Source organism: Nipponia nippon, unplaced genomic scaffold, assembly GCF_047370975.1.
Source record: "Nipponia nippon isolate SJK-2023a ecotype South Korea unplaced genomic scaffold, ASM4737097v1 scaffold_37, whole genome shotgun sequence".
Taxonomy (NCBI): domain Eukaryota; kingdom Metazoa; phylum Chordata; class Aves; order Pelecaniformes; family Threskiornithidae; genus Nipponia; species Nipponia nippon.
Genome location: NW_028262355.1, coordinates 2,707,559 through 2,734,583, shown reverse-complemented (window position 1 = coordinate 2,734,583; position 27,025 = coordinate 2,707,559). Strand labels below are relative to the sequence as shown.

The 27,025-nt window shown below is 40.8% G+C and overlaps 1 protein-coding gene across 13 annotated transcripts in view; it reads right to left on the bottom strand.

The window, feature by feature from the left end:
• NEDD4L (NEDD4 like E3 ubiquitin protein ligase) overlaps positions 1-27,025 on the bottom strand; it is a 193,368-nt gene that overhangs the window by 46,854 nt on the left and 119,489 nt on the right. For 10 of the 13 annotated variants that reach the window (XM_087772788.1, XM_087772789.1, XM_087772791.1 and 7 more), the window contains 6 exons: positions 13,394-13,444; positions 7,137-7,198; positions 6,929-7,031; positions 5,844-6,010; positions 3,424-3,556; positions 2,109-2,285 (listed from right to left, as the gene is read on the bottom strand). In XM_087772788.1, coding sequence (XP_087628914.1) covers positions 2,109-2,285; positions 3,424-3,556; positions 5,844-6,010; positions 6,929-7,031; positions 7,137-7,198; positions 13,394-13,444 — 693 coding nt within the window. Of the gene's footprint in view, positions 1-2,108; positions 2,286-3,423; positions 3,557-5,843; positions 6,011-6,928; positions 7,032-7,136; positions 7,199-13,393; positions 13,445-22,897; positions 22,917-27,025 lie in introns of those variants that run through there. The other 3 variants (XM_087772786.1, XM_087772787.1, XM_087772794.1) reach the window with 2 other exon arrangements.

Below are 27,025 nucleotides of genomic sequence, written 5' to 3'. Positions count from 1 at the left end.
TTAATGTGAAAGGATTTGTCTGACAAATGCATTGACCAGCAAGTCTGAAGTGTTTTCTGGCATTACACAGATACACGAGGAGAGTGACAAAATACCTTAACACACACACAATCACTCCTCAACTATCTGTTGGCAATTTAGCTGTGTTGTAGATTAATTACGTATGGATGTAGAGACACTGAAGCTGTCTCTGAGTAAACCACTCGAAGGTCAGGCTGGATATACCAGTACAGGCACGCTGTTGGGGAAAAGCAACTGTAAGGGCTTCTAGTTTCAGCCCACAACCTGCAGACGGGGGCCAGCTTTATGTAAAGCCAGTTTAGAGTTAGTGGGTTTGGGAAAAGCTTCCTCCACGCAAAGTCATGAAGCTGATCTCACAAGCCTTTGGGAATCTGGATCAAGAGGAAACGTCACGTGGACGCACCTGAGCACATGGATCGTAGCTTGTGCTCAGCTGGAAGTGCCAAACTTTTCCTGCCGACCCGGCTCAATCCAGATGAAGCTCTTGGATGTCTCTGCACTGTGCTTGCCAACCTCCAAACTGGGAGGATTGATTAGCCCGGGGTAAGCACTGTTCATTCCCATGGAACCAGCTCAGACTTACATGCTGGGTCAGGCCAGCGAGCCCTCAGAGAGGCCAGAGCTGTGGGAGGCACAGCGGAGACGTGAGCTGCCTTGGCAGACACGCTGAGGCTGCACGCTAAGCACTGCTGACCACTCAGTCTCTGCTTGCAGACTTCTGGGGGCCTCAGCGTGGCATCTTACAGGAATTTCACTGTCTGGTTTCTTCTGCTACTTTCAGTGCGCCAACAGCCTCTGACACTGGATAATGCACAGTAACAGGGATTTTAAAGGCTTTGACAATTTCTTTCTTTGCAAGTGCAGTCTGATTGTAATTTTCATTGCACGGGTAGGGAAGATGTTATCACTCAGTGGCTCATAAAAAAGCTAGTTTGCATAGGAATATATTATTGAATTATTTTAATTAAGATAACTTTGCAGCTATACCATTTATTTATTATTTTTGGTGTAAAAAAACGTAGGCCCTAATCTTGCCACTGAAACTATTTGATTAACCTCCTGCCCTCCAAGCGAAGGTCTACTAAAAGCTGCAGTTATCTACAAAAGCACAAGTGACTCTTTACGCACGGGGTTAGCCATCAGAGCTGTAATTTGCTAACTAACTCTAGATAACATACAAATCATTATAAGACACCTATTGCATAAGCTCTTTGTGAAAAACTTGCACCTAATCAAGATCCTATTTAATCAGAACAAGAGTAAATATAATTTCTTATCTCTTGAATTGCAAAGGTACCTTGATGGCATATACCAAGAATTAAAAAAAAAAGAATAAATCGCAGCACGATGTTCTGTTTAAAACTTACAATTGTTTTTCGTAATCAAGACAGACATAAGACATTCTTGCACTTGCAAGTGTATTATCGTTATTTTTTGTGGTATCATCAGTCTGACAAACTACTGGATAACACAAGTATAGAGAACAATTTTTAGCTTTACCTCAAGTAAACTCTTATGGTGAGAGACAATTTTTTTCCAGACTAGACACTTAAAAACTTATGGAGGATTTCACCAGAACCACCTACTTTCAACTCTAATAATTTGTTAGTTTATAATAGTTAATCCAGTAAACCATGAGGGCTTTATAAAATCCTAATATAAGAAAGCACATGCTTTAATATAGACATGTGCAGTTAAAATACTGAACTTAAGAAAAATTATCATGTAGTAAAATGGATGATGACTGAAAGAGCATTAGCCGTTCTTCCTCCTTCCTTTGGGAATTCTTAGCTCGATACTCTCTAGTATTACATATTTTGTTTCACTAAAGGTATAGCAGTAGCAGAGTCTGAAGTTAAACTCACAGATGAAAACATTAAATCTAAACTGAGGAATTCTGTTGTTCAAGGCAGTTTGCTCAACGGTGAAATTATGATGCATTTTTTGGAAGATAATTTTAACGGTATGCTCGGGTTTTCCCGAGACCAGCAATTACTACCCATCTGTGTAAATGATTCAGATTAGGTCAAACTAACAGAAGATTACAGTAACAGAGGTTTATATAGCAAGAGCAGCATGTCACGTACAATCAAAGAACTGAGTTGTTCCCCATTGGAATCAGGAGTGACCTGAAGTCTTCTGCTCAGTTCCTCAGATAGCTCCTGAGGACTGGTACGGGATACTGGAGATGCAGGAGGAGGTGGCAATGACAAGCTTAAGGAATCTCCACTTGCACTTGCCTCCTCTGAAATGGTTTCCCAAGGCTAACAAAAGAGAAGAAACTACGTTAAGGATTTATAAAGACAGATAGAGTCTTCTTTCCCTTTGCCTTCTATGTGACCACCTCATTGCCGCAAACACAGGTGTGATAATCAGCCTTAATATTTAACAAAATAAACCAATCCCTAGAACACACAAACAAACACTCCACTCGGTGTGAAGTAGTCACAGGGAAAAATGGCTTTCATGTTGACTTCAAAATGGTTTTTACGTTGATGATGACACAATGCTTTACAATTCAACACAGAAAATGATGTAGATGAAAAGATGCATAAAAAAGTGCTCTCATTAAATAGATTCTATTTGAAATTTTGTTCAAAACGTAACTAATTCTGCACTCTTACTAAAACTTGTAAGAAACAACTGCTAATTTTAATTCAGAATAAAACGCATAATAGAAAGGACTCATTAGTATCTGCAAGTCAAATATTAACAGGTGACGAGTGCAACAATAGTTTCAGAAATCTATTTGTTGCTCAGAATAACATTTAGCGAACCTGAACTAGCTTTCACAAAGAATTTTGTCTGTGATTCACATAATAAAATATTCCTTAAAGTTCAATCGGATTCGAGCTTTGCACAAACTCTCACTTAGGCCTACAAATATCCACCAAATTTAATTTATTTAGTCTAGCTATAAATTAAACAAACACTCACCCTGATTAATAAGATCTCAGAATTCTAACTAAAAGCAAGTATTTTAGGAAAAAACCCAACAGCTTCTCTTTCCTCTAAATCAAGACACTAAGAAAATTGAAGTACAGGCAGTTCCAGCCAGTATGTTTCCCTTCTTTTTACGACTCACTGTTATTCAAAGCAGAATATTGAAAGTGTTTCTGTCAATGTAGATAATAACAATGCCTGGAATTATAAATGTTTCTCCCAGCATTTGTATAGTATTTAATATTGTGCATACATTATCAGGCACCCACAAATGCACGGGTCCCCGAAAGTATAGCTCTGTTTAGGATTTTTATTGGGTCACTGGTATTTTACTTGGGCTATTTCCATAAACACCATGTAAAAACATCACTACATATACTGTATAGTAATTAGCTTACAAATGAGGAACACATCAGCTTGAAATTTAGTCAACTTCTTAAAACCAAGACCTTTACATACCTCAGGAATGTCTCCAATCTCCATAGGTTCTGGTTCCAAATCCTCACTAATGTGTCTCCGAGAGCGGAACCGCCTATGGGCTGCTTCTTGGTTTATTTGTCTGATATTGTTATCTGAATCAGATCCCACGTCACTGGATAGCGGGGAAACGGAAGCATGGGAAGGAGGAAAGAACAAGAAAACAATGAATGTTAAACTAAAACACCTACTTTGTCCATTGCTTTCAAAACCTCATTAATGCTTTTGATTACAAAAAAATCATTATTTTTGCATATGTCAGGCTTCATAAACAGGAGACCGTTTAACCCCTCGATCCAAAGTAAATAAAACCGGAAGCACTTCACAAATGTCATGTAACAATGGAAATTAACATTCTTTATCCATCAAAGCTGGGCGAGCAGAGATGGAAGTCCATGCTCCAATATACTAACCTATCATTACTCATCCTTTCCTGTGATGACCAGAATCATTCCTCACCCCGAGATTCTACCTTTGCCCCGTCTTTATGTCTTTACCTTTGCCCCTGTCTTTATGTCAACTATTGCTTTCCTTTTTTTGATAGCCAAAGCAAATCCAAGCTGCTGTGGAATGGATAGCTTTTTGACTGGCTGCAACCACTAGCGTGGCTCACGCCAGCAGTGGTGGAAATGGGAAATACCCCAGTTCCCTTAATGGAGACCTGCCTGGCTTGTGGGACTTCTCCGTGTGCACAGCTACATACAGATCTCTATTGCAGTACTCAATGGGCAGATGCTGTTAGAAGGCAGTATTGTATTTGAACCTCTCCTTCAGGATGAGGGACTGTAACTTTGAAAGATGGTTATGTTCAGGAAAAACTTCTCTGTGCAATCATTTCATCATTGCACATTTTAAAGAACTACGAGAAATGCACTACTCTCATCTTCCTACTGCAGACATGCACCGCGCAGCATTCAGTGTTTTTCCTTGGTGACTAACTTAGCATCTGAGTTACTAGCCTAAAAGTCAGAGGTTATATATCCTACTTTCAACCTCATGAGACCTTCTGGTCCTAGTGGTTTCATAAATTCATAGAATTTAAAGGCTAAAGAGCATCATTCTAAAGTCTTCACTCTTCACCAATCCTGGTGTCATGTATAGAGTTTATCAGTAGTAATTATGCATTTGTTTCCAAACTACCTGTGATGATACCTAGCTAAAAGCAAACCCCTGAGGCCTTCATTTTATATACCCATCTGAGGATGATGCTTTCTAGTGATGATTACTTTTTGGTATCTGCCAGTCAAACATTTCTGAATCCATGTACTCTTGACTTCATTTAGCGTAATTGGATTACAAGGAGGTGCTAAATCAAATCATTTATAAAACCTGCTTTTTTTTATAGACACTTATTGACTGTTACCAATCATAATGATGGTAGTTAATGAGATTCACTTGACAAAATACACATTGCTTAGTAAATAGCTCAAATAGTTCAAAAGATACAGAACAAAATTTAATTCAGTTCTAAGATAAACGCATCAGACAAGAAGAACAAATAGCGCCTTAAGGAAGGACAACAGACATTTGTGCAATTTAGCTATGGTTATGAATATTCAAGAAAGAATAACCATTACTATTGTAATAAACAATAGTGGAAGATTAGTCACTACATAACAATAATGCAAGATGTTTACCTAATACATGATTTCAGTATCCTCTTAACGTTGTCAATTATATGTACTTTTTAAAATGTAAGCTTGCCACAGCTTTATAAATCTAATCATAAGAAACGTATAATGAAGGCTTGAACAGCAACTCCACATAACCACAAGCAGTGTACATAGGTACAGAGTCTATACACTGAATAATAATCAGGATCTCCTCAAAGTTAATCAGTTTAACTTAATTAAAACTTAAGAGTTGACTACTTTTTTCCTCACCTTTTCAACAGTCTCTACAGAAGAAAGTAATTTATTCCTGTTAAATTACTTACTGAAAAATTCCATATCTGTCTCCCAGTATTCTAAGGTACATTGTTAATGCAGTGACTTCCCTCCCACCCCTTCAGGTTTCCTAGAATTTCCCAGAATACCCAATGTGTACATGTGATTTGCTGGGGGTGGGGAAGTCTCTTCCCATTCTTTTTTTATTTTTTTTTTTTAAAAGTTTCCTTTTTAACTGAAGATGTCCAGGTTTTTGTTCTCAATTTATTAGCACATTTGCGAAAATTTTTCCATGAATAGTTTCATATATGTAGCACAGTTAGCACCAAAATCATAATTAATCTGTTACTGAAAAAGAATACTGTTCCTTTATAAACTGCTTTATCAAAGTCTTGCTTAAGACTTTTTCTAGCCTTCAATTTGTAAATTCAAAATCGTTATGTTTGTTGGAAAAAATCACTACTTATTGATAATTGTGCACACGTCCACAAAACATTGCACTACACTGCCACTTACATTAAACTTGGTCGATGCCACTGAGTAGTCCTGTTGTTATGGTTGACGTAGTAAGTCCGCCCCAGGTTGTCCACCTTTTCTTCCCATCCAGGAGGCAGTGGAGGAGGTGGTAACTCCTCCTGACGTTGAGATGCGGAGTCATTGGAATCCACCACATCCCATCCATGCTTAGGAATGAAAAAAGGGGGGAAAAAAAAAAAAAGAAAAAGAAATTGTAAAAATTTTAAAGTTCAAGAGAAGTTATTTCATTGTTGCTTACATCAGCATACAGGTACAAATTCTGAAAATTTTCCAAAGACGAGTTCAAAATTACTTAAATGTAAACCATAAAGAAATAGAATAAGCTCTGTGGTTACAGTGTGCGCCTCACTTCAATGATATGAAACCTAAAATCCCATCAGTCCATTACAACTGGGATTCCCAACCATATTTGGGTGGTTGCTCATTCTAGTGATGGCCAGGTGCAGATTCCCAGTCAAGAAGCCAAAGAGAACCAACTGCTAACTTTGAACTTGGAGATGTATGGCTTGGGACGAGAGCCCTCATTCCCTAGTTAGAGATGACTGCTGCACACGATTAGTAAGGCAAACTTGGGCTGACGTTCGCTCTGTCAGCTCTAATTGCAGCTAATTCTTAAAATGGCTGATGGCTGATAAGAGTGCTGAGAAGTCTTTAAACCTGCTGTGCTTGCATGAGCTTTACTGTCTGCGAAGTCAACGCTGCCAAGGAAATAAAGAAAAATGTTAACACCTATTCTGAAATGGCCTCTGAAGAAGAGGTACCTAATACAGACCATTATGTTTACAAATTACTTGCATAGACTTTCTGACTTCCACCTGCTCACAAACTGAGTCAGACAGACTTTAGAATTCACTGTGGCAGCTGAAATACTTTGAAATACTTGAAATGGTTGAGAAAACACTAAGTTACAGAAGAAAAAGAGAAAAAAAAAGAAAGCTGAGGGGAGGAGAGTAAGCTGCTACTAACACTGCTACCAGGGTTTTATCTTTCAAAGGTACTACTTTTTCCACAATTATACTTGAATCTCTAATAACTCTAATGCTTCTACAAGCATTAAGCCTTACCTCAGATTCATCCCTTTGATCACTGTTTTCTTCCTCCTGGCCACCATTTTTAGGCATATAAGCCATCTTCAGTCTCAAAAAACCCTTTACACGAGATTTGTGGCTAGAACACAAGGAGGTACATTTCATTCAACAACCCTTAAACAGTGGCTAAATAACAAACCTTGAAGTAAGAAATGTTTTTAAATACGAAGGTCCTCTCCCTCACCTTCTTGGTCTGAGAAGGAAATCCTTAAATGTGTATGGCCTTTCCATGGTTGGGTCTTCAGTCTATAAGCATTTAAGAAAATGGCAAATTAAAGGGCTTGCCCACAAGTACAGAGACACATAAAGAACATTCACATCACAGATGCGGTAGAAATGCTAGAGAAGGCGTTTAAATAAGGAGGTCAGAGCAGGCAGACCTCTACCAGCGGCAGCTCCCGTTACCATTAGCTGTTCATACAGAGCTGCAGAAGCAGCCCAGTAGATGTCACTGCAAAGACCAGCGATGGGCTGAACCAAGTCTCGTTTGTAAGCGTACACACATTCACAGCTCCGAAAAAGGTGGAAAAGACCAACTAAACAAACCCCTTCCAACTTCTTCCAGTCACCCAAAAGCAGTGTCAGAAAAGGGTGCATCCATTTTGAAGCAGTATTCTTTTTGCATATTAGCAAGCGATGAGATAAAACTCCTCCTCAGTTGGCTTTCATTTTTTATTTCAAACCAGTTCAGACTTTCAAAAATAATTAAGACTTTTAAATCCTTTATGAAGTGCATAAGTAATATTACCAGCTCGACAGATTACATCTTTTGACTTCCATTTAATTGTAAGTTTCAAAAAGCCTTACATCTTGAAAACTTTCTGTTACATGAGAATTTCAGCTTTCTTATCAAATAAGTTACATCCTTCATGTCTGTGAGAACAGGGACTCCATGGGTACAAAACTAGGAATTTTAAAATGACAAGGTAAATAATCAGAATCAGAAATCTGTATGTATACGTAATCTGTTGACTGTTTGGGGTACTTTATTCTAATTGATTGTACGATTTGGGCTGACAAGCAGGAACTGTGTTACGCTGAAAGAGTAAGCACGTTATCATACACGCTCCACTGAGACTAGAGCCCTAGTACCTCAGATTAACACCAAACTTTCTCAAAATGAGCACAAAGTTAGCGGGCACTTCTCGGAACGTTGCGCCTGTCTGCCACCCACTAAAAAATGATACTCTATCTATAAATCCCCTCCCAGCCCTAGCCCTACTAATAGGAATACTTCTCACGTCCAATTCTTTGGACCTTTCTAAACACAGACTAATCTAACTCCCAGACTGTTATTCATGGAAAGTTTTGTTCTCTGTTGTATTTCAAAGTCAATAAACAAGAATTTAAAAATCAATGCTAACTCATTCTCTCAGGTATTATACCAAACACCATACAGACTTTCACTGACGGAACTCCTGCCCTGCACTGAGCGTCCACCTCATCCGAGAGAGACGGCCTTCCCGTTCTTTCAGAGAGACAGCAGATTTTAAGCAAATCAACAGGACATCAAAGCATGCATGATTAAGAAGTACTGCCTTTTAGTACTCAACTGTAAGTCACGTACGTAAAATAAGAAGCTGTATATTTTAACCAGGGTTTGTAGATAGTAATTAGATAGTATTAGAGAAAACAAGGATTTTGACAAACAAATTGGCAGTACAGCTAGAAGGAGAAAGCAACCATTTGTTAATAAATACACGATGTCTCTTAGGAAGGTACTGGAAGGACGAATGAGGAAAGTATCGATCAGAACATAAAGATACACAGTATGTTTCCCTGAGCATCAAGTTAGGACACACACCTTAATAAGCATAGAGATAGCTAATTACAACCGAGTATGAGAACACACCCACGAGCAGGCAGGTAAGCACCCTGCGGAGACGCTGCTACGTTACAGCTATAGAAAGAATGACCGTTCTGAGATACGTATTGCGAGTTTTCCCAGACGAAAATTTTGGGGAAAAAAGTGGCTTCTGGAGCTGAAGAAATTTTCTGCAAAGACGGAGAGTGAGGAAGGACTTTGCACAGCAATCACGTTCACTTTCTAGTGAGTCTAGAAGAAATGGGAAGTTCTGGACTGCAAAATTTCATCATTTTAGCATAATGGATTTTATTCTTCAATGGCAGTTAAGTAGCTGAACTAGGCAATTTTACAATCTTGGATTTTCTATGTAAAGACAGTAGAAGACTTTAAAACAATCTGAAAAAGCGTAGCATTCCACTCCAATATGAGCTAGAGAGAGAGACGCACACTCATGTTCTACCTAAGTCCCCAGTGAGAGGCGAGTTGTTCTCTTCCTACAGAATGCGGAAGGAAAACAAAAAGCCGGTAATTCCTCAAAACAGCTCACAGAAACCGTGTGACTTGTCTATAGCTCTAGCTGAAGTCTTGCTGATCATTTTTAACTACTAAAAATAATGTTTACTAAAAAGGAACTTTAAAACACTACCTGATTCTGTAAAATAGGCACGCACTAACATGTCCCTCATCATTTCAGATTTCATAGTATGTTTTTTGCAGGACACATGTAGCTTAACACTGGAGGACTTCTATAGTTACGTACAGGCTATTTAGATAATGTCTGTGCCTATGGATACATGTCAATGGAAATATACACACAAGTACGGATAAAATAATTCCACACAATACAGCTCATATGAGAATGGAACGATGCATTTTTCATCTGAATACGCTTCTGATCGTTCCGTCATATTTTTCAACTGTTATAGCTTATAAGCCAACAACAACAGCGTTATGACTCAAGATCAACCATAACAGACAGATCTAAATAAGCATCACTGTGAAAGTCATTACAAAGCCATCTTCTTCCTACAGTAACATCCATCAACAGCAAGAAGCAAAGAGCAACGGCCATGCTAAAACTGACACCTTATTTTCATGTAAACATTTTCAATAACTTCCATCATTCCCATGTTCACCCATTCAGATACAAAAAACCCCCTCCAGGTTCATGGAAGTGAGTAAGATTAACATGCACAACATTTTAAAATATTAATTACATCCAATGTTAGTGATCCCAAACATTACAGAATATCAGAAAACGCTTACATCAAGCATAGAACAATCACTGTATAAATGTACACATACATATGCATATGTAGAATTTACTAGAAAACTTTGTGAAGTAGAAAGTGTATTTTCTACTATTTACAAAGAAGATGAAAAACAACTGCAGTGCTTCATACTTTTTGTGCCCTGTGACCTTCTAACTTCAGTTCTTTTGTCAGTGATTGAATTCAGCTTTGAAGCATAGGGTGAAGTATAATATGAATACAAAAAGACAAAATAAATGTGTTTTTTTGGCACACACATTTTCTGCAAAGTTAATTTTGGATTTTTGTCTACTAAGTGAAAAAAAAGAAAGACCATACAGCGATACTGAAAAACTGAAACTGAAGCAAATCCACCCAAGAATTCATTTTTACTTATCTTTGAAAGTAGTTTTGACTGAGGCTTTTGCAGCATGGGATAGATGGTAGCACTACAGACATACACCTAGCATTGTGTAAAGTAAGCGTTCTATGCAATGTATAGGCTTTATGTGCTGCGGGCACAAACTGAGGTTAACTTCAAGCTTCGTACAATTAGAATGCCACATGGGCCCTCTTTGCTCCATCACTTCACCTTCTTTGACGGCAGGCTCTGTGTAAAATGATTCCTCATGAAATACCCAACATCACTGAAGTAATTTCAAAAAAATCTTGATTTTTAGTTATGTCTCTTTCACTACAGCATCCCTACAGAATCTCCAACCCAGCACAATGTCTTCAGCCCCTTCAGCAGTTTCCAATAGAAAGAGATTTGATGAGGGCCCATCAACTGAAAGCAGAGGCACAGACCTCTCGCTTAAGACTTCTTCAGTGAAAAAGTCTGGCAGTGAAAACTTGAATGCACTGGAGCCAGTAACAGTTCTGCCACTGTCTTTATTGGACTATGATTACATTTAGGACAGTATTCACTAGTCTCTGAATGTCGAGCATCCTTCCGTGGACAGATTCTATGCACAATCTATAAAAACCTGAAGCTGGAGTTTCACATCACAATTTACAGCCAGCCAGTGCTATGTCAATTCCACGCTCGTAGAATTAAAGGAGGAGAACCTCACCCTTGACTATACAGTAAACAGAAATTCCACTTAATTTAGGCTGGAATTTTCCCCGCTGTGTGAAGACCATGCAGAACCCTGGCTGCCAGGAGGAAAGCAGACAACTGGAGCTTTACAGAATTTCAGAACAAGCTTTACACTTAGAATCCCTCCATTTATTAAGAAACAAATAGAGACAACATTACCACCCTCCAATCAAACACCTCAAATATTTGATTGCTGACAATAAAATTATTCAAACTCTGTGCCAATTACTGTTAATTTTTTGCTATTAGAACTCTTACTGCTGGCAAATAATTCAATTTTAGCTAAAATAATGAATGAAAATACCACATAGTTATTGCAGCCCTTTGATTTTCCATGCCTTTGCTGAAGCACATCTGCTAAAACGAAGCTTAATTTGGCTTATCTGTACCACCGGTTTTTTTCCCCCTTCCCATGCAAACCTGATGCAAGCCAGCCGAACACAGCCCTATGTCACTTCTAACAGTAATGCAAGTTGCTAATTGAAGTAACGAGTGTATCTTTCAAGCAGGGGCACTGAATGAGTCTCCCCTCCGGTGATTACTCCTGCCCCAAAGCCAGTACAGCTGTTTGCATGGCCATCTCATAAACCGGACCAAGGAGACAGCCTGAGTGGAAAAAATAGACCATCCAAAACTACCTAGTTGTGAATAACGTAGACCTGGTTCACCATTTGAGCATTAGACCCAGGATAATTAAGCAGGCGACGAGAGGGTGTGAATAAACGGCAGGGGCCTGCCCAAGCAGACACCACTGCCTACAGAAACGTGCACTGAAGTAGCCACCCAGGAGACAGCGACGGCAGTACCTACAAAACCTAGATTTGCACCCACAGTACGCGCGTGCCTACTGTGAACGTAACCTCTCCCTCTCTAGTCAGAGTTCACAGGGCACGAGGAAAAGCAACCAGCCAGGCACACGCTGGCCCGACGCAGTGGCGCGGCAGCTCTCAGCTGACGCGCTCCAGTCATCTCACGGCTCGTCTCTCACGCGCAACAGGGATGCCAGACGGGAAGCTGTCTACCTCAGTAACTAAGACTTTACCTATCTGTATAAAACAAACTGAGGTACCTGCACAATGATATGTTTGGTGTTTCAGAAAACATCTGTAAATAAACGACACTGAAAGCAGGCATTAACCCAAGTGTTTAAACTCTAACTTTTTAAAACATAGAAGAAAACCCTCCAAATATCAGCTTTTCTAAGTTAAATTTGATTCATATTTCTTTGCATAGAATGTATTCAAGCTGTTTAAAATTGAGAAAACATCCAAAGTACATACTTCCCTATCACATAAGAAGGGCAACAGGTGCCTACTCGCCTCTTACAGAAAACATCTGTTTATACATGTATAGACATTAAAAGTTATATGCATGCATATTAAAAGCTATAATGTATGCTCTGACAATATCACAGCATGTATCATCATTACTGTCAATAATGCCTAACGAATGTTGTGTGTGCTATGGCACTCATGAATATCTCACTACTTCCATTATTACTTCGGAGTCCTTCAGATAATTTTACTTTCCATCAGTAATAAATACAATAATTTTACTAATATTCGCTATGAAGATCGGTAATTTTATAATGTTTTCAGAAGACCTGAATTTTTGTAACTTCTTAAGATCCTGTCATGCTGGTTCAGCCGTCTCTCTGGTTTCGGTCTGTGGCTACAAGGTTTGAAGTAGTATCAAAATGTACTATCCACTTTCCCAGACACAACTGCTATCCCATAACCTTAACAGCATATTATTTAGACAGAAAATCAGACAGGTAAATAGGACCCCAAAACCATGGGTTTTTTTCAATGTTTTAACAAAAGTTTGGAAGGAAATGGAGTTTCCTAAGGGAGAATACAACTGTTTCAACTGTAAGGGAAAATCATGAGAAGGCAGAAGCTTAATAGGACAATAATCACCACCAGTAAGGGGAGAAACAACCAGTCTATTGGCCACATGTCATTCATCAATTGACTCAGACCAGACAAGGATTTTAGAGAAAGAATCAGGATGAGAAGTGAATCCTGGATGCTGAGGAATTTAACCGATACCAGAGACCAACTGTCTTCCTTGTCCCTGCAAAGGGAACCATTTCTCCAGCTCCTGTGCACGGCTGGGCTTTGTTGTCCATATCGTTTTTCTGTAAGCCTCTAATGCTACGCTGAGAATGATTGCTTTAAGAAAATTTAACTGGACTATTTATGGAAATAAATTCTATATAACATCAGTTTTTCGCATCTGGTGATGAACAAAAAAGAGCACGCTGAGACAAAAGCACTGCTTACCGGAAGGTGACTGAGTGGCACATCCACTTGACCCAGGAAGTCGTCTCTAGTCTGTCAAATAGGAAAAAAGGCAGAAAAAGGAGTAATTTTACCTCTAAGGTCACCTTTACATCAGCAAAGCAAAAAATTATAAACATCAATCCGGTCACAATGAAGATGGTTGAGTACCATTATTTTAGCAATGACTGGCTTCTACCCCTTTATTGTTGCACATTATCTGTTGTTATAATTTATCTATTTCAGCAGAGCATTTTCTGTGACAGTCCACAATGGCTCCTTAGTCCACAGTGTGTATGTTAAGTACTGACAAAATTCTGTTTCCTCTGACAACCTATGCATAATTCAAAGGACAAAGCAATAATCTACTCTTTCCGTTAATTAGTCTCCAGATGCATTAAAAAGCAGAGTGCAATTACTGTTCACCACGTCGTTGAAAAGTTCATGTCAAGACTTGGTGACTTTGTCTTTTTTCAAGGAAAACCTCATATGCACATCTGACAGGGAAGGGAGGGGAACCCAACCTCCAAAGAGTGAAGATAGAACTGCATGAATAGTAAACACTTTCCACCAAAACAAAAATTTGTTTTGTCACTTTACCAAACAGAACTTTTTAACCTATTAGAACTTTTTGGGTTTTTTAAAAGAATGCTGTTCCATTAATTCAGAATGCTTACTTTGTAAGGAACAGTAATACACCCTTATAACCAGCCTTCTGAGTAATCCTGTATTTCCCCCTTGAAGACTTGACCATTCATACCCCACTTCAGGTTAAGCATGTGGATATGGTTATACCAGCGTTCGGGCCACACAGTGCCGTCACAAATTCACTTATGCACAGTTAGGTCCATATAGAAGCGATAAACACTACTTTTCTGCGTGTTCTTCACTGCCTGTTCCATCACCATCTTCGCTCAGAGTGAACAATCCAAAGGCATCTCCCACAAAGGCAACCACCAACAAGCTGACTGTGGGACCTGGTCTCCATCTAACTATACCTTTACTACTGGGTATTTGAAGCATTATTCATAACTCCACCAACTATATTCCATACCCATTTTACAACTATGAAGATGAAAGGACAAAGAGAGCCCTTCAAGGTCTAGAAGTTCAGAGATCTGTCCGACCCTTGCAACACTCAGTGATTCTTGAGGATGCTCAGACTGGGCTGCCTGCGGTGGCCTAATCATCCATTCATACCTACCGCTTCAAAGAGCATGAAAATTCACATAAGATATCTCAGTGCACTTCCAGCAATCCACTGACAAGGACAGACAGAAGAAAAGGAATATGAAATATTAGCAGAGGTGGACAAATTACGGATAAACTTTGAGAGGGATATGTGTACTGTTATCACTTACTTTACAGCTCAATAAAGCCTAGAAAGAAATAGCTCTCATCAGTTTTCTCACCAAACAATAATGTCTGTTAAATCTATATATTCAATTACACTAGATATAACATTTCTAGCTGAAAATATTTCTGTACTGAATGGACTGTGATTGCTTTAAATAAATTATAACGTTAAAGCACTGCTCAGGTGTTATCTTCATCACTTAGAGACACCTCAAAGCCACTTCAGCGTTTAACAATTTTTATGATTAACAGTGTCACCTGAAGAGCAGAGTTGCACCGGTACCTTTTATTGTCAATTAATCTAAATCTCAGGGGTGATTTTTCTTTAAAATGTGGCTGTTACTATCCATCCAACTTCAACACATCCCTGTGCAAACCAAAAGCGCAGGCCATCTCCCTGTTTGAATCGCATACACATGGATCAGTTGATCTTCCCTGCTGCTACAAGAGGGCAGCCCAGAAATAAAATCAATAAAAAGCAGACAGCATAGTCAGGCCCTGCACGGAGCGATTCCTTTCTGTCTCTTAGCGCCGCATTACTTCAAGACGCCACGCGTCCGAGTAGCTTATTGGTATTACAAAGCACCCCGGAACGTGAGACAGTTCTCACACAGTGAAAACGAATCAACTCACATGCCCCCACCAAAATACAGTCCCTAATGAGAATGAGACCACAAGCAGCAGCGTACTGGCCTGCGACGCCTGGCCCAGGCGCTCTCAGGTGCTGTAAAGAGGAGGAGTAGTAACTGGACCAACGATATTCACAAGAAGCTGAGCAGACACCAGATAAATATTCCCATATCTCCCTCATAAACAGTTTACCTTTCTGATAGATTTTCACCAACGTATTTGCGCTTAACCTAACTGAACATACAGCACCACTTTGGACAATATCTAGGGCGAGTCCCTTCAGAGCTCTAGGAGGTTGCCCACAAGGTAGTGATGTGGACGTGCTCTGCAGCTAATCTAATCTACTCACTGCTTATGATCGTCATTTGCTCATTTGTAACAGCAATTCACTGTTCTAGCGACTTGGATTAAGACTCCTTCCTTCCTGTCATGACAGCTATTAAAAACATGGCAAAAACCCCAACAACCCAGGAACTCCACAAAACCGCTGAGGAGCCCCCAGGCGATTCCTTGCTGAAGGGAGAGGCTGTGGGAACACAGTCCCAACCCTCCCTTCGTGCAGTCAGACCCCCTGAGGAACTGGGCGGCTTCTGACCCCCGTGGGGGGCACCAGGGGTCCCTCCTCCAACCCCTCAGCAGGAGGAGCCATCTCCTGCTCTCGGAGCCTAACCAAACGCCGCCCTCAGGGCTGTGAAAGCTCTCCTGAGGCGAACACAGGGTCCTCACAGAAGGGATCAAAAGAGGGACAGCAGCGATGTCACACTGCTGTCTCTACACTCTTAATTCCCACGAGTGCCTATTATTTCTTTCACAATCCACCCACGACTGAGGAAACCTTTCATCTTATAATAATTTTGGCCTGAAACGTGGCCAACCCTGAAACAAACTGTCTGAAACGCAGATACTTTTTCATAAATCAAAAACACACAGGCTGTTCCAAACGCAGGGTAACGCGTGGCCGTATGGACAGCTGTCACGAGGAGACCTGCCCAAAAGCACCATGCAGACAAAATGAGGCCCGGGCCGCATCTGCTCGTCCCTCACCGACCAGATGAGGCTGGGATGGGCCGGAGCAGCGAGACCAGAGCTCCCTGCCGTGGGGAGGCCAAGCGGACAGCTCTGCCGAAGGAGCCTGGGCGGCGTCTGCCCGGCCCCTGGGCTGCGGCACGGGCAGGAGAGGAAAGGGGAAACACGGACGCGCCGCAGGCAGCCCCACGGCCCTGCCACGCGCTCAGGGAGGGAGGCCGGAGGGTGGCAGTGACCCAGGAAACTGCCAGTAACCTGCGCCACGGGGAGGCGGTCACGGAGATCGGCCGGAGCCCCTCCACTGGAGACCACTGGCGGCGTGCCGTGGGAGCTGGGAAGAAGTGAAGAACGGAACCAGGCCCTGGCGGGGCGCGCGTACGCGGGTCCCACGCGGTGCAGGCCGCTGAGCCCCAGTGGAACCACCCCGGCAGCCCGGGGAGGACACAGGCCGCGTCCCTGAGCCCACGGCTCCAGGCACCGCCGGGCCACCATGGGCCAGGCGCCCCCGGGCCAGGGCTGCCCCGGCCCATTGGGCTGGGTGCCCGCATGCAGGGGTCAAACAGAAACCCCAGGTGAGAAACCACCACCCGCTCGCAACGCCCAGGTTCTATTAATACACGAAATCTAAAATTCATGCCACTGCATGGGGTGGTTCTGTTCTTGCAGTTACTCCACCCCAAATTCCCCTATAACCATGACGTTATACATCAGATTACAGTAAGTTACTAAAACGTAACAATGAAGCAGAAAACACTGATTCTGGTAGCTTAAGAGCTTGAACAACGTAGGGAATACTTTTCCTAAGGTTTTTAAGAGCCTATTGAATTGTATACAAATACATAATGTTTCCAATGCTATAGACACATGCACAGATAAAAGACAACTCCCTTTAATTTATTTGAAAGCCAGACTTAAGCCATATATTGACAATCCTACGCTTATCAATAGTTTTAGTATCTTACCTAAAAGTGATGAATTCTAGCATTTTGATCTGGATTGGAAATGTTATATTCAAACAGTCAAAGGAACGGAATTTTGGCAACAGATGAGGTACAAAGTAATTAAATAGCATATATGTGTTTGCTTTGCGAGCTGGTCACTGTGCTCGATGTATACTTGGTGTTCATTAATAAGATATGAATTTTCAAAATAAAGCATATTGCATTCTTCAAAAATCAACTGTCTGTCAGGGAAAACAATTTCTCCCAGATACTGTTTATGATACCAGATATCAGCCCTAGTGATTCCCAAATAACCTGCTGCTTATTTATAACTACGCTATGCACAGAATTCCAGGAAGTGCATACTGCTGCTCCAAAGCCAAGTTTACATATTTCTCATAGCAGAGCATTAAGTTTAATACTAAAATTCATATTTTATATGATAACATCGTAAGAGTTCTGTTTCTGCTACAAAGATAGCATAAAGTCCCATGATCCCCAAAGCATGGACACATACTGCTGTGCTCTATGCCCATGGAACAACACAAGAACAACATCTGCACCAAGGAGCCTGCGTTTTTTCCAAATTTGAGTAAAAATAGCTAACTGGTTTTTCATTACAGAATCTTGACAATTAGCCTTCTTCCTAGCAACTACTGGAAAAACCTGGTAGCATGCGCTGCTTTTAAAGAATTTCTGCCTTTATATTGGCAAATACCAAGTACCTTCCACCTCCTGCTTCGATACAGTTACTCAAGTATCAACTACTCAGAAGAAAATATATACCTGTTTCTAGATCTGTTCATGCAGTTTTTACTTCAAGAAAAACACAACTCATGGGCATGGAAAATTTTCAGGTTGGTCAGAAAGAGAACTGGGAGCAGACACGGACGCAGTTTCACTATCTATCTGCGCCCGAGATGGGGAGGAAACCCCGCTATGGGTTGGTGCAGATGGTGGGGGCATAGAGACGAGCCCACAAAGTTCCCTCGGGGTATTTCTCAACAGACACACACACAGGTGACTTACATGCTAGTACCAAGCCTCATCTATTCTGTAAGGAGACAGGCTGTAAGTATACTACATATTCATCTGATTTTAACCTACATAGGAATCACGAGAACTGCTGCATCCACACTGAACAGCTGATTTTATCCGGTATTTTCAGATGCTCTGCTACAGCCACAATGGTAAGCTGGCCTGTAAGAACCGTGCAAATTCCAGACTGACGTTAAAAGTCTTCACTTCTACCCAGACCAAATTTTCTTGAGTGCGCGAGAGTCACCCGTTACATCAACAGCGAAAGCTGGTCACTATCACCGAATCCCAAGCGTAGACAAAATCTCAGATATCCAGCAAATTGCAATGGGAAAAAGGATGCTTAACCTGTTGAGGTTCATGGAACCCATCCAGCACAATAAATTTCTTTTAAGCAATGTCCAACATAAGGGAATTAAAGGGACACATTCCTGCTTCAATACTCAAATGAGTCAATTCTACATTAAAATATAATCTAATAATAATAATCTGCGAGTTAAACTGACCACTGAATATCACTCACCTCAAAAAACAATACCAAAAATTCAGTAAGTCAAGCAGCTGCTGAAATATTTGGTCAGGAGCAAAATGCAGAACAAGAACGACTCAACACAGGCCCTCAAAGTCCCCAGAAGTCCCAAGCAGAAAAAAATTAACGACCCATTCTAGCCCGACACTCAAGAATCCAACTGCAAACCCGAAAAGATTGCACACAGGTATGCCACCCCATTGCAAGAAGGACTGAAGTTGCACGGCGAGAGCCAACAGGAGAAAGTATTTCGCTGTCAGCTACTCAACCCTCGTGCGTATCTCAGACGGCCAGTACAGATGGTAGTAGAAGCTGAGAAAAACCAACAATTCAAGAATTGTTCACTTCTTCCTTGATGCCTTCTATTCCCTCCCGTCCCACCTCCCACCCACTGGGAGCAGCGGGAGTGGCAAGGTTCAGGCACCTGATCTTCCTTTTAATTTAGAGAGGTAATACAGAAAAGGAGATATGTGCAATCGAGGAGGATAAGGACAAGAAGCATAAGTAGTAACTGCTGGAAGAAAAAAGATACTAGTTTAAAATAGATTTAGAACAGACTAAACGTATGTATAATTTTACTGCGTAGTAAAGTTTGTCTGTATTTTACCTATGGTATCATTAAAGATCAAAATTAAAAGAGAGCTATCATTAAAGGCAATGGCACGAGAAAACACTTCATTACTGTTATTAGCAGTCAGTGACTTAAAAAGCTTTTAAAAACAACAGAACTACTTTAAAATTCTAACTTGTGCCAAACAACTTACAGTGTGAAACAACTGTTCAGCATGTGAAACTTAGGTGACAAGGTGACACTCGCAAGCCAAATGCATGTAAAAATGAGTCTGCCACTTGATATACAGCCAAGCTGCAAAGCCAGTCAGAAAAGCCTGAGATAAAGTTACAGCACCCTAAAAGCCCTTAGTCTAGTAAAAAGTATAGAAAGGAAAGCAGCCACCAACATCTAGGTACGAAACATGAAAATTTAGTTGAAACTCAGGATGTTATACACGCACCTCAATTCTACTTGGTACTGACACAAAACGCGAGTCGCATTTAAAAAGAAAAAGTATGAATGAAGTATTGTATTCATCTTAATTTCAAACAATTAAGTTTGTCGTTTTGCAGCAGGGAAAGTGTCTGTAGTTAACAGTTAAGCTGTTATGGACCCTTAATAATTGACAGCTGATTTTTAAACAAAATAACAGAATAATCTCAAATTCAGAAAGATAATGCTTCGAGAAGGCTTCTAATGAGCTTCCAAGAATGAGAGAGACACTAATTTGTCTGAAAAATGGTCACACAGATAAAGCAGCTCTTTGGAGAAGGAAATCCCAAGTAAAACTGGAACACTACTCAGCACGTGTGAGACTCTAGATAAGCACGTAGCAATGAAAGGCTTCCTCCCCTTATATTTTCTTACAAGCCATGTTCTTGCAGGAGTACCTGCTTATTTCAATTCTGGAATAAAAGATAAATATTACCTCAGATGTACACCTATTATTTAATCTTAATTAAGTATGCCTAAATATAGTATTCACTATAAGGTAAAACAGGATATTACAGTAACCATTGCAAAGAAAGACAAGATCTGGGTAACGGCTGAGCATATATGAGTAACTACTACAGGCAGCTTAAGTCCGCTTAGCTTTCTTCCAGCCTAAATAGAAATCAGAAGCTCAGAAAATAACAGAGGTACAAAACAGGTCAGTCAGGACTTCCATCGCAAGGCTGCACGAATGATGTGAAGGACGTGCAGGAGGAGCGGGCAGATCTTGTAGGTCGCCAACTGGTTGCCGCAGCTGGTATTGACAACAGGGATTCAGCTTTTTAGCTATATCTGATTGAGGGGAGCCAAGAAGATTAAGCCAGACTCGGCAGTGCCCAGCGACAGGACAAGCAGCAACAGGCAGAAACTGAAACACAGGAAATTCCACTTCAGCTTAAGACAAAACTTCCTTACTGTGAGGCTGGTCAAACACTGGAACAGGCTGCCTAAAGGCACTGTGGATCTTCCATCATCGGAGATGCTCAAAACCCAACCGGACACGGCCCTGAGCAACCCGCTCTGTTTGACCCGGATTTGCGCAGGGGGTGGACCAGACAATCTCCAGAGGTCCCTTCCAGCCTCACCCATTCAGTGATTCTGTGACTACTAAGTAGGAAAAAAATCCTCTTTTTTAATTAATTTAGTTTGGGTAAGAGGGTCTGGTCACATCTGAGCAGCTGCAGGCGTGTTACATTGAAAGAAGGCCCCGCATGCAACTGCAGTTCTCTCCTAGGACCTGGGTTCACGCAGAGGCTTCCAGCTCCAGACACTCAAGACCTACTTCAAATCCCGTGTCGCATCTTCTGACCCCTAAGACGCACTTCCATCATTGACAACTGTCTCAACAGCCCTGGGTCTTGTACTTTTGAAAACTTTCCTGTTTCTATAAACAGAGTAATATACGATGTTGTTAAAACTGATCACAAATAGTGCAGCACGAGCTTCTGAAAGCGCCTGAAAATTTTACAATGTCCAAACAGCAGTAAAAAAACCAAACCATGTTGGCTATGCAGCAAAACTTGAAAAATATGTAGTTATGCCAAATGCACAACTCACTCTTGCAGATCTTAAGACTTTATTTCCACGTCAATGAATTCATGTCAGTGACACGGGTCTGAAAAGTCAACAGCCAAGATACTTTGAGTGGTTTACAAGCTGTCACCTGAGATGTAGTACCTGGAACACCTACACGTTGCGATGGTATCAATGCAGACATATGCTTGTGAAGCAGTGTAACTCAGGCATTCACATGCTATTGTAAAAGTAGCACATCAACAGCTGCATCCAGTCATTTACTGAGTAAACATAAGAAAATAATTTAGATAAAGGATTGACTGATGTAAGAGTTCCAATCCATGCAATGAAATTCCCATTTACAACCATTACAATTAGCATTTAGTGACAAAAGCAGATCAAGTCATTCCTGATCCCATGCCTTCTGCTCGTTTCCTCCCTGGCGCGGTAGTATCTTGCACCTCCCAGTGTGCTCGCATGAACTAGATGAAGAAATTAAGCTGGCTTTAAAAACAGAACATTAATTGTTTGACCTAGTTCGCTAAGTAACTCTATTAATAATCTCACTGGCATAACTGAGGAGGATGGATGGTCAGCACAGAGGCCGGAGTCCGAGCAGGAGGGGCAGGACGGACGTGTTGGGAGGAATCACAGAGGGGTTCCCACTGCACGCTCTTGTCGTGTCAAAACGTGCTGCTGGTTGCCTTGGCCTGGGAACCAGCAACACCTGCAAACCACTGGAGCGATGTCTCATCAACATTTGTACGTGAAACTGAAGTAGTGGACAGAGAGACAGGGAAGATGCAAAAAGAAAAAAAAAGATACAACAGACTCTGTATTGCTGTATGGTGACACCCCCCTGTGACGTGGAGGTGAGCCCTGATCAGCTGTGGATATCAACAGCCCCCCTTCGGAGATGTTTTGGTTCCCTGGCCAAATACCAGATTGGGTAATAACGCTCCACCCACCTACAATTCCCTTGGCATTTTCAGTTGATCATGATGTTCCCAGCTTCCTGACCTAAAAATTGTTGTGTACTATTTCTGTGCCCTGTTTAAACAGATGCCACATTCCAACCCAGATATTGCTTGATTTCAGAGCTGGCTGACACGATCCCTATAGTAAATTTTACTGTTTTTTTTTAATCCCTGCAGCTTCTGCTTAAAGTAAATACTCGAAGTCCACACTCTTCTCAGACCGCAAACACCCCGCACCATGTTTCGGTGCACAACTATGTGCCGAAGTTATTAGGGCCTGGACTACCCAGGGCTGACGGCAGAAACAGACTGATGAGGTTCAGAGCTCACCTTATATTTAAATTTATTCTAAGTAAATTAAAGCTATGTTATTTCCAAACTTTTCAAATAATTGAAATACTAGTGGGTAATAGCTAATGTGCCAAGACTGGTTGTGTGAAGGACACTCACGCGACCATAATTTGGTGGCTGTGGATCACAACACGGGTGCCTGTGCAGGCAGTGATCTGATGGACGCGCTTCCAGGGTCAGGCGATGGGAAAGGCCGTGCGAAATTGAACTGGTCTGAGATCATCCTCCCCCAGCAGTGCTCCATCACAAACGCATGGGATGGAGAGGTCAGTGCATGGAAAAGACTGCAGAACTCTGTGTGTGTGCACTTCTGTACTGTACTCATCAGCTCTGACTGGGCTGCACTGGAGGCATGGGACTGCGAGACCTTCAAGCCGCAAACAGAGCTAGATAATAAAAAATACAAGATGTTTTGTATTATAAACTCGGATCTCGTGTCCTGTGGGTGACTATGGGTCAAATCTTTATTTTCTGTTGTTTAGCTCCTCATCTTTCTTTCGTGTCTAACACCAGGAGCTCCTGGCGCTGGGGGAGTGAGAAAGTCCCGTCGGGCAGCGATGTGCCCTGTCCCGTAACCAAACAAGGCTGAGGGGCCATTATCAATATGGGACCATTTTAACACTGGCAGCCTTAGTGGCAAAGAACGATCAGTATGTCAGTGTAAATCATCCCCTGAAGGTGCAGAAGTACATGAGGCTTTGGGGACATACAACCAAGCTTTAAGCTGATGTTTTCTGAAAGCCAAAAGCTAATGACACAGTTTAAGCTGGGAGAAACTGGCAAAATAAACCAACCTGGCAAAGAAACACATGGGACTGTGAAGAGGTGATTACCACCGCCGAGCAAATTCAGCAGCCAAATTGTTAGAATACAAGTGTAAAATTAAGCAAGAATTAAGCAAATTTTACTTACGTATTACTTAAGCTCTGCACTTGAGATATGATGTACCGTCACTGCCAAGTGCCAGGGAAACCGTTCCCAGAGTTTTAAAGACTGTCTTGCTTATATACCACTCAATTTTCACAACAAAAACATAACACACATACCAAAAGGAAAAATACCAGCCCAACAGCAGAGCACACCTGCTACCTTTAGATAAAACTACATGAAATCACACATTTTACCTTGAGAGCGACCTCTTTTCCCCCCTTAATTAGCAAACACAGAAACACATTACAGTGAAGTAACAATGTAGCAAAGTCCTGGTTTTGTTACTTTATGAACTAAACCAGCATTCATTTCACAAGAGCAATTATTCTAACATAGGAAGCCATTGTTTCATTAAAAATGTTTTTACCCATGACACAGTCATTTTGTCCCCCTCAACAGGGGAATGTGTTTAAAGAAAACAACAGAAGCCACGACAAACTAAGACACATACGTTCCCTTCTCCCCACAAATACAATTAGATCTCCAGTTTCCTTAATTTGTCTCTTAACTCCTAGAGCCCTTAGCTTTATAATAAGGGAATTTATAATGGGGAAAACACTGACCCTTACTTTCACTAAAGGCTTTAAAAATGAAAGGAACCCCAAAAAACAAGAGAGGATTTGCATTCATGTAAGTATTTTTTAATTATTTTTTTAAAACTAGCTGCAAAACATGGTTTTATTAACTGATAAAAAGCACATTCATCTTTAACTGCTTTTGACTATAATCTTAAAATATTAATTAGCCATCACAGATGTCTTTCTACACCCAAGGCATATCAACTCCCTGATCTCATTCGCATGAAAAGCTACAATGATAATTTTATTATAGTCATTTATCGTTTGATAAAAGAAATGCCAAAATTAAATTCGTAATTGGCAACTTTCAGAGTTTTTTTTTCTCTCTTCTTACTAACTGAACTGCAACAAAACTCTTTTCATTTATGTAAACTTAAAGGAATTCTGTCAGTTGCCAGTGTAACCTCTCTCTTCTTAAGTTAAATATTTTGATCAGTACTTCCCAGTTCCCAAGCGTAACGAAAATTCCGTTTTTCCATTTGATAATAATGGCAACTTATTGTACTTCTGCAGTTAATTTATGCAACCTGGCCACAAAGACTTTTACTAATCTATTCTTAATCAAAAATGTTCTAACCAATTAAAAGGTTTGAACGGTCATACCTTAAAAACTGAGCTGAAATTAAACAGGGTTATCGCTTTAGAGTAATATATAAGAAAACAAAAAGTCGCTCTCCCCAGAAGCTGCAAAAGTTTAACTAAAAATCTCATTTAACAAGACATGAATTCAAAGATCACTTCTGTGGCAATACCTGAAATCGTTATTGTTCCAGTGTATTTCAAACACAGTCACCTGGATTTGTACGACAGAACCTTGAACTCTGGTTTCAGTTAAGGAGGAAACCTCATACACTCGCCTGATTCTCTAATTCATCTAACCGCACTTGCAGTCTCTCCTTCCTTCCACAATCATGACAAAAATAGCTTAAAATGAAAAACTGTCCCTGATTCTGCATTTTAGACCAAATGAAACACTTTCTTCCTTGTAAAATTATTCCTGTACCAAGCTTTCATTAAAATTGCATTATTACAAAAGTAAGGCTAAGCTTTTCGCATAGGGAACCCATGCTTCATTTCTGTACTTAAGACACGACAAAGCAGGCACTAAAAGCAAGAGGAGGAACAGTTAACGCTAAACTGATCAGACTAGAAATCATTAGATTAGAACTAATTATAGTTTATTACTACTGGAATTACAGAACTTTTATTTTAAAAGTGGCATTTTAAATTGTATTCCAAATACTGACAAAATAGATAAATATTCATACATCTAAACTTAGCGTTCCTAAAAGAACAACTAACATGGGGCAGTAGTTACATCAGTCCTTACTAACTGCTTTCGTATTTGGAAAGGCATTGCACTGTAAAATGTTTTTCTCATTACCAATGCTGCCTTCGCAGGGAGCTATTTCAATAGCAAATCAGAGATACCCTCTCCAAATACAGAGGCTCCTCATTAACCTCCTCTCCAGCTTTCACAAATCCGACTACCTTATCCGTGTCAGATACGAATTCACAGAAAAGGTACTATTAGCATTACTATTAGCACCTTGTATCTCAAAGAAGTCCCTACTGAGCTCTTCTCTTTCTGTAAGCCTCAAACCCACAATCCTTTGACTTCATGCCAGACTGAGAGAAGGCAGAAGTGTAAAACGGGCAGCGACAACTCAGACGTTTAACTGACTAAAAACTTCTTCAGGATGACGTACAATTTGACTACATCTTTCTTAGGCACGTGAACAAAAGCTTTCCTTCCCCCTTGCTGCCCTTTGAAGGAAACGCCAAGCATTGCTTTGCGCTGTGGCACAACGCAGACCGGGAGCCAGCTCTGGTAACGCCAGCCAGCCCACCACAATCGCTGACATCCCCGGGGCGTAACACACCCGCTCTTCTTCCCTTCCCATTACTATTAAACACGCTCTTCTCGGAGAGAATAAAGCAGAAACAAGAGGCAGCCTCTCCATCGCGCAGCGCGGGGCACGAGAGCAGCAAGTGCAGTGAGCGACTAAAAACGACGGTACAGAAGCGGATACATAAAATGCACAAATCATTTGGCTTTTACTCCTAGTTGTATCACATAGGGCGGGTCACAACTACGGGATGCTGATTATTCGTACGCAGGTTGCAAATCGGCTATGTCCAACAAAAAAAGAGAGTTACTATCTTCCCTGGTATAGTGAGGATGCAACTAGAAAATTTAACTCCTAAACAAATAGCGCAAGCTTTGTGTTTCTGTAGAACCAGCTTACGATCCCAAAGGCTTGGGATGATCACCCCTATGCTAAGGCAGGTGCCCAAAACAAAGAGGGGGTGCCTTTTTCTACTGACCAAAGCCGGATCCTTGATCACAAAATGCCTAACCTCTAGGTGGCTGAAGTTTGGTGAAATTACTTTCATCCTAAATTTCTGACTTCTTTTTTCCGTGCCTGATCCAACGTGTTGCTCGTGACATTCGAGGTAACGGTGCCTTTAATAAGTCTATTTCCTAACTGATAACAGCCGACCTGACAGCACAGATGGTTTATGGAGTTGCTTCTGTCAGATTCCTTAAGTATGTAAACACTATCTTCCATTTTTCAACCAATATATCTGAATGCTGGATTTTTAATTTTTAATCTATTTTTTCTATTTCTTTTTATGACATAAAACATTCGAGATTTTTATAAAAATCAGTAATCAGTAATTCTTTCTAGAAAGCAAAGTATTTTAGAAAAAATAT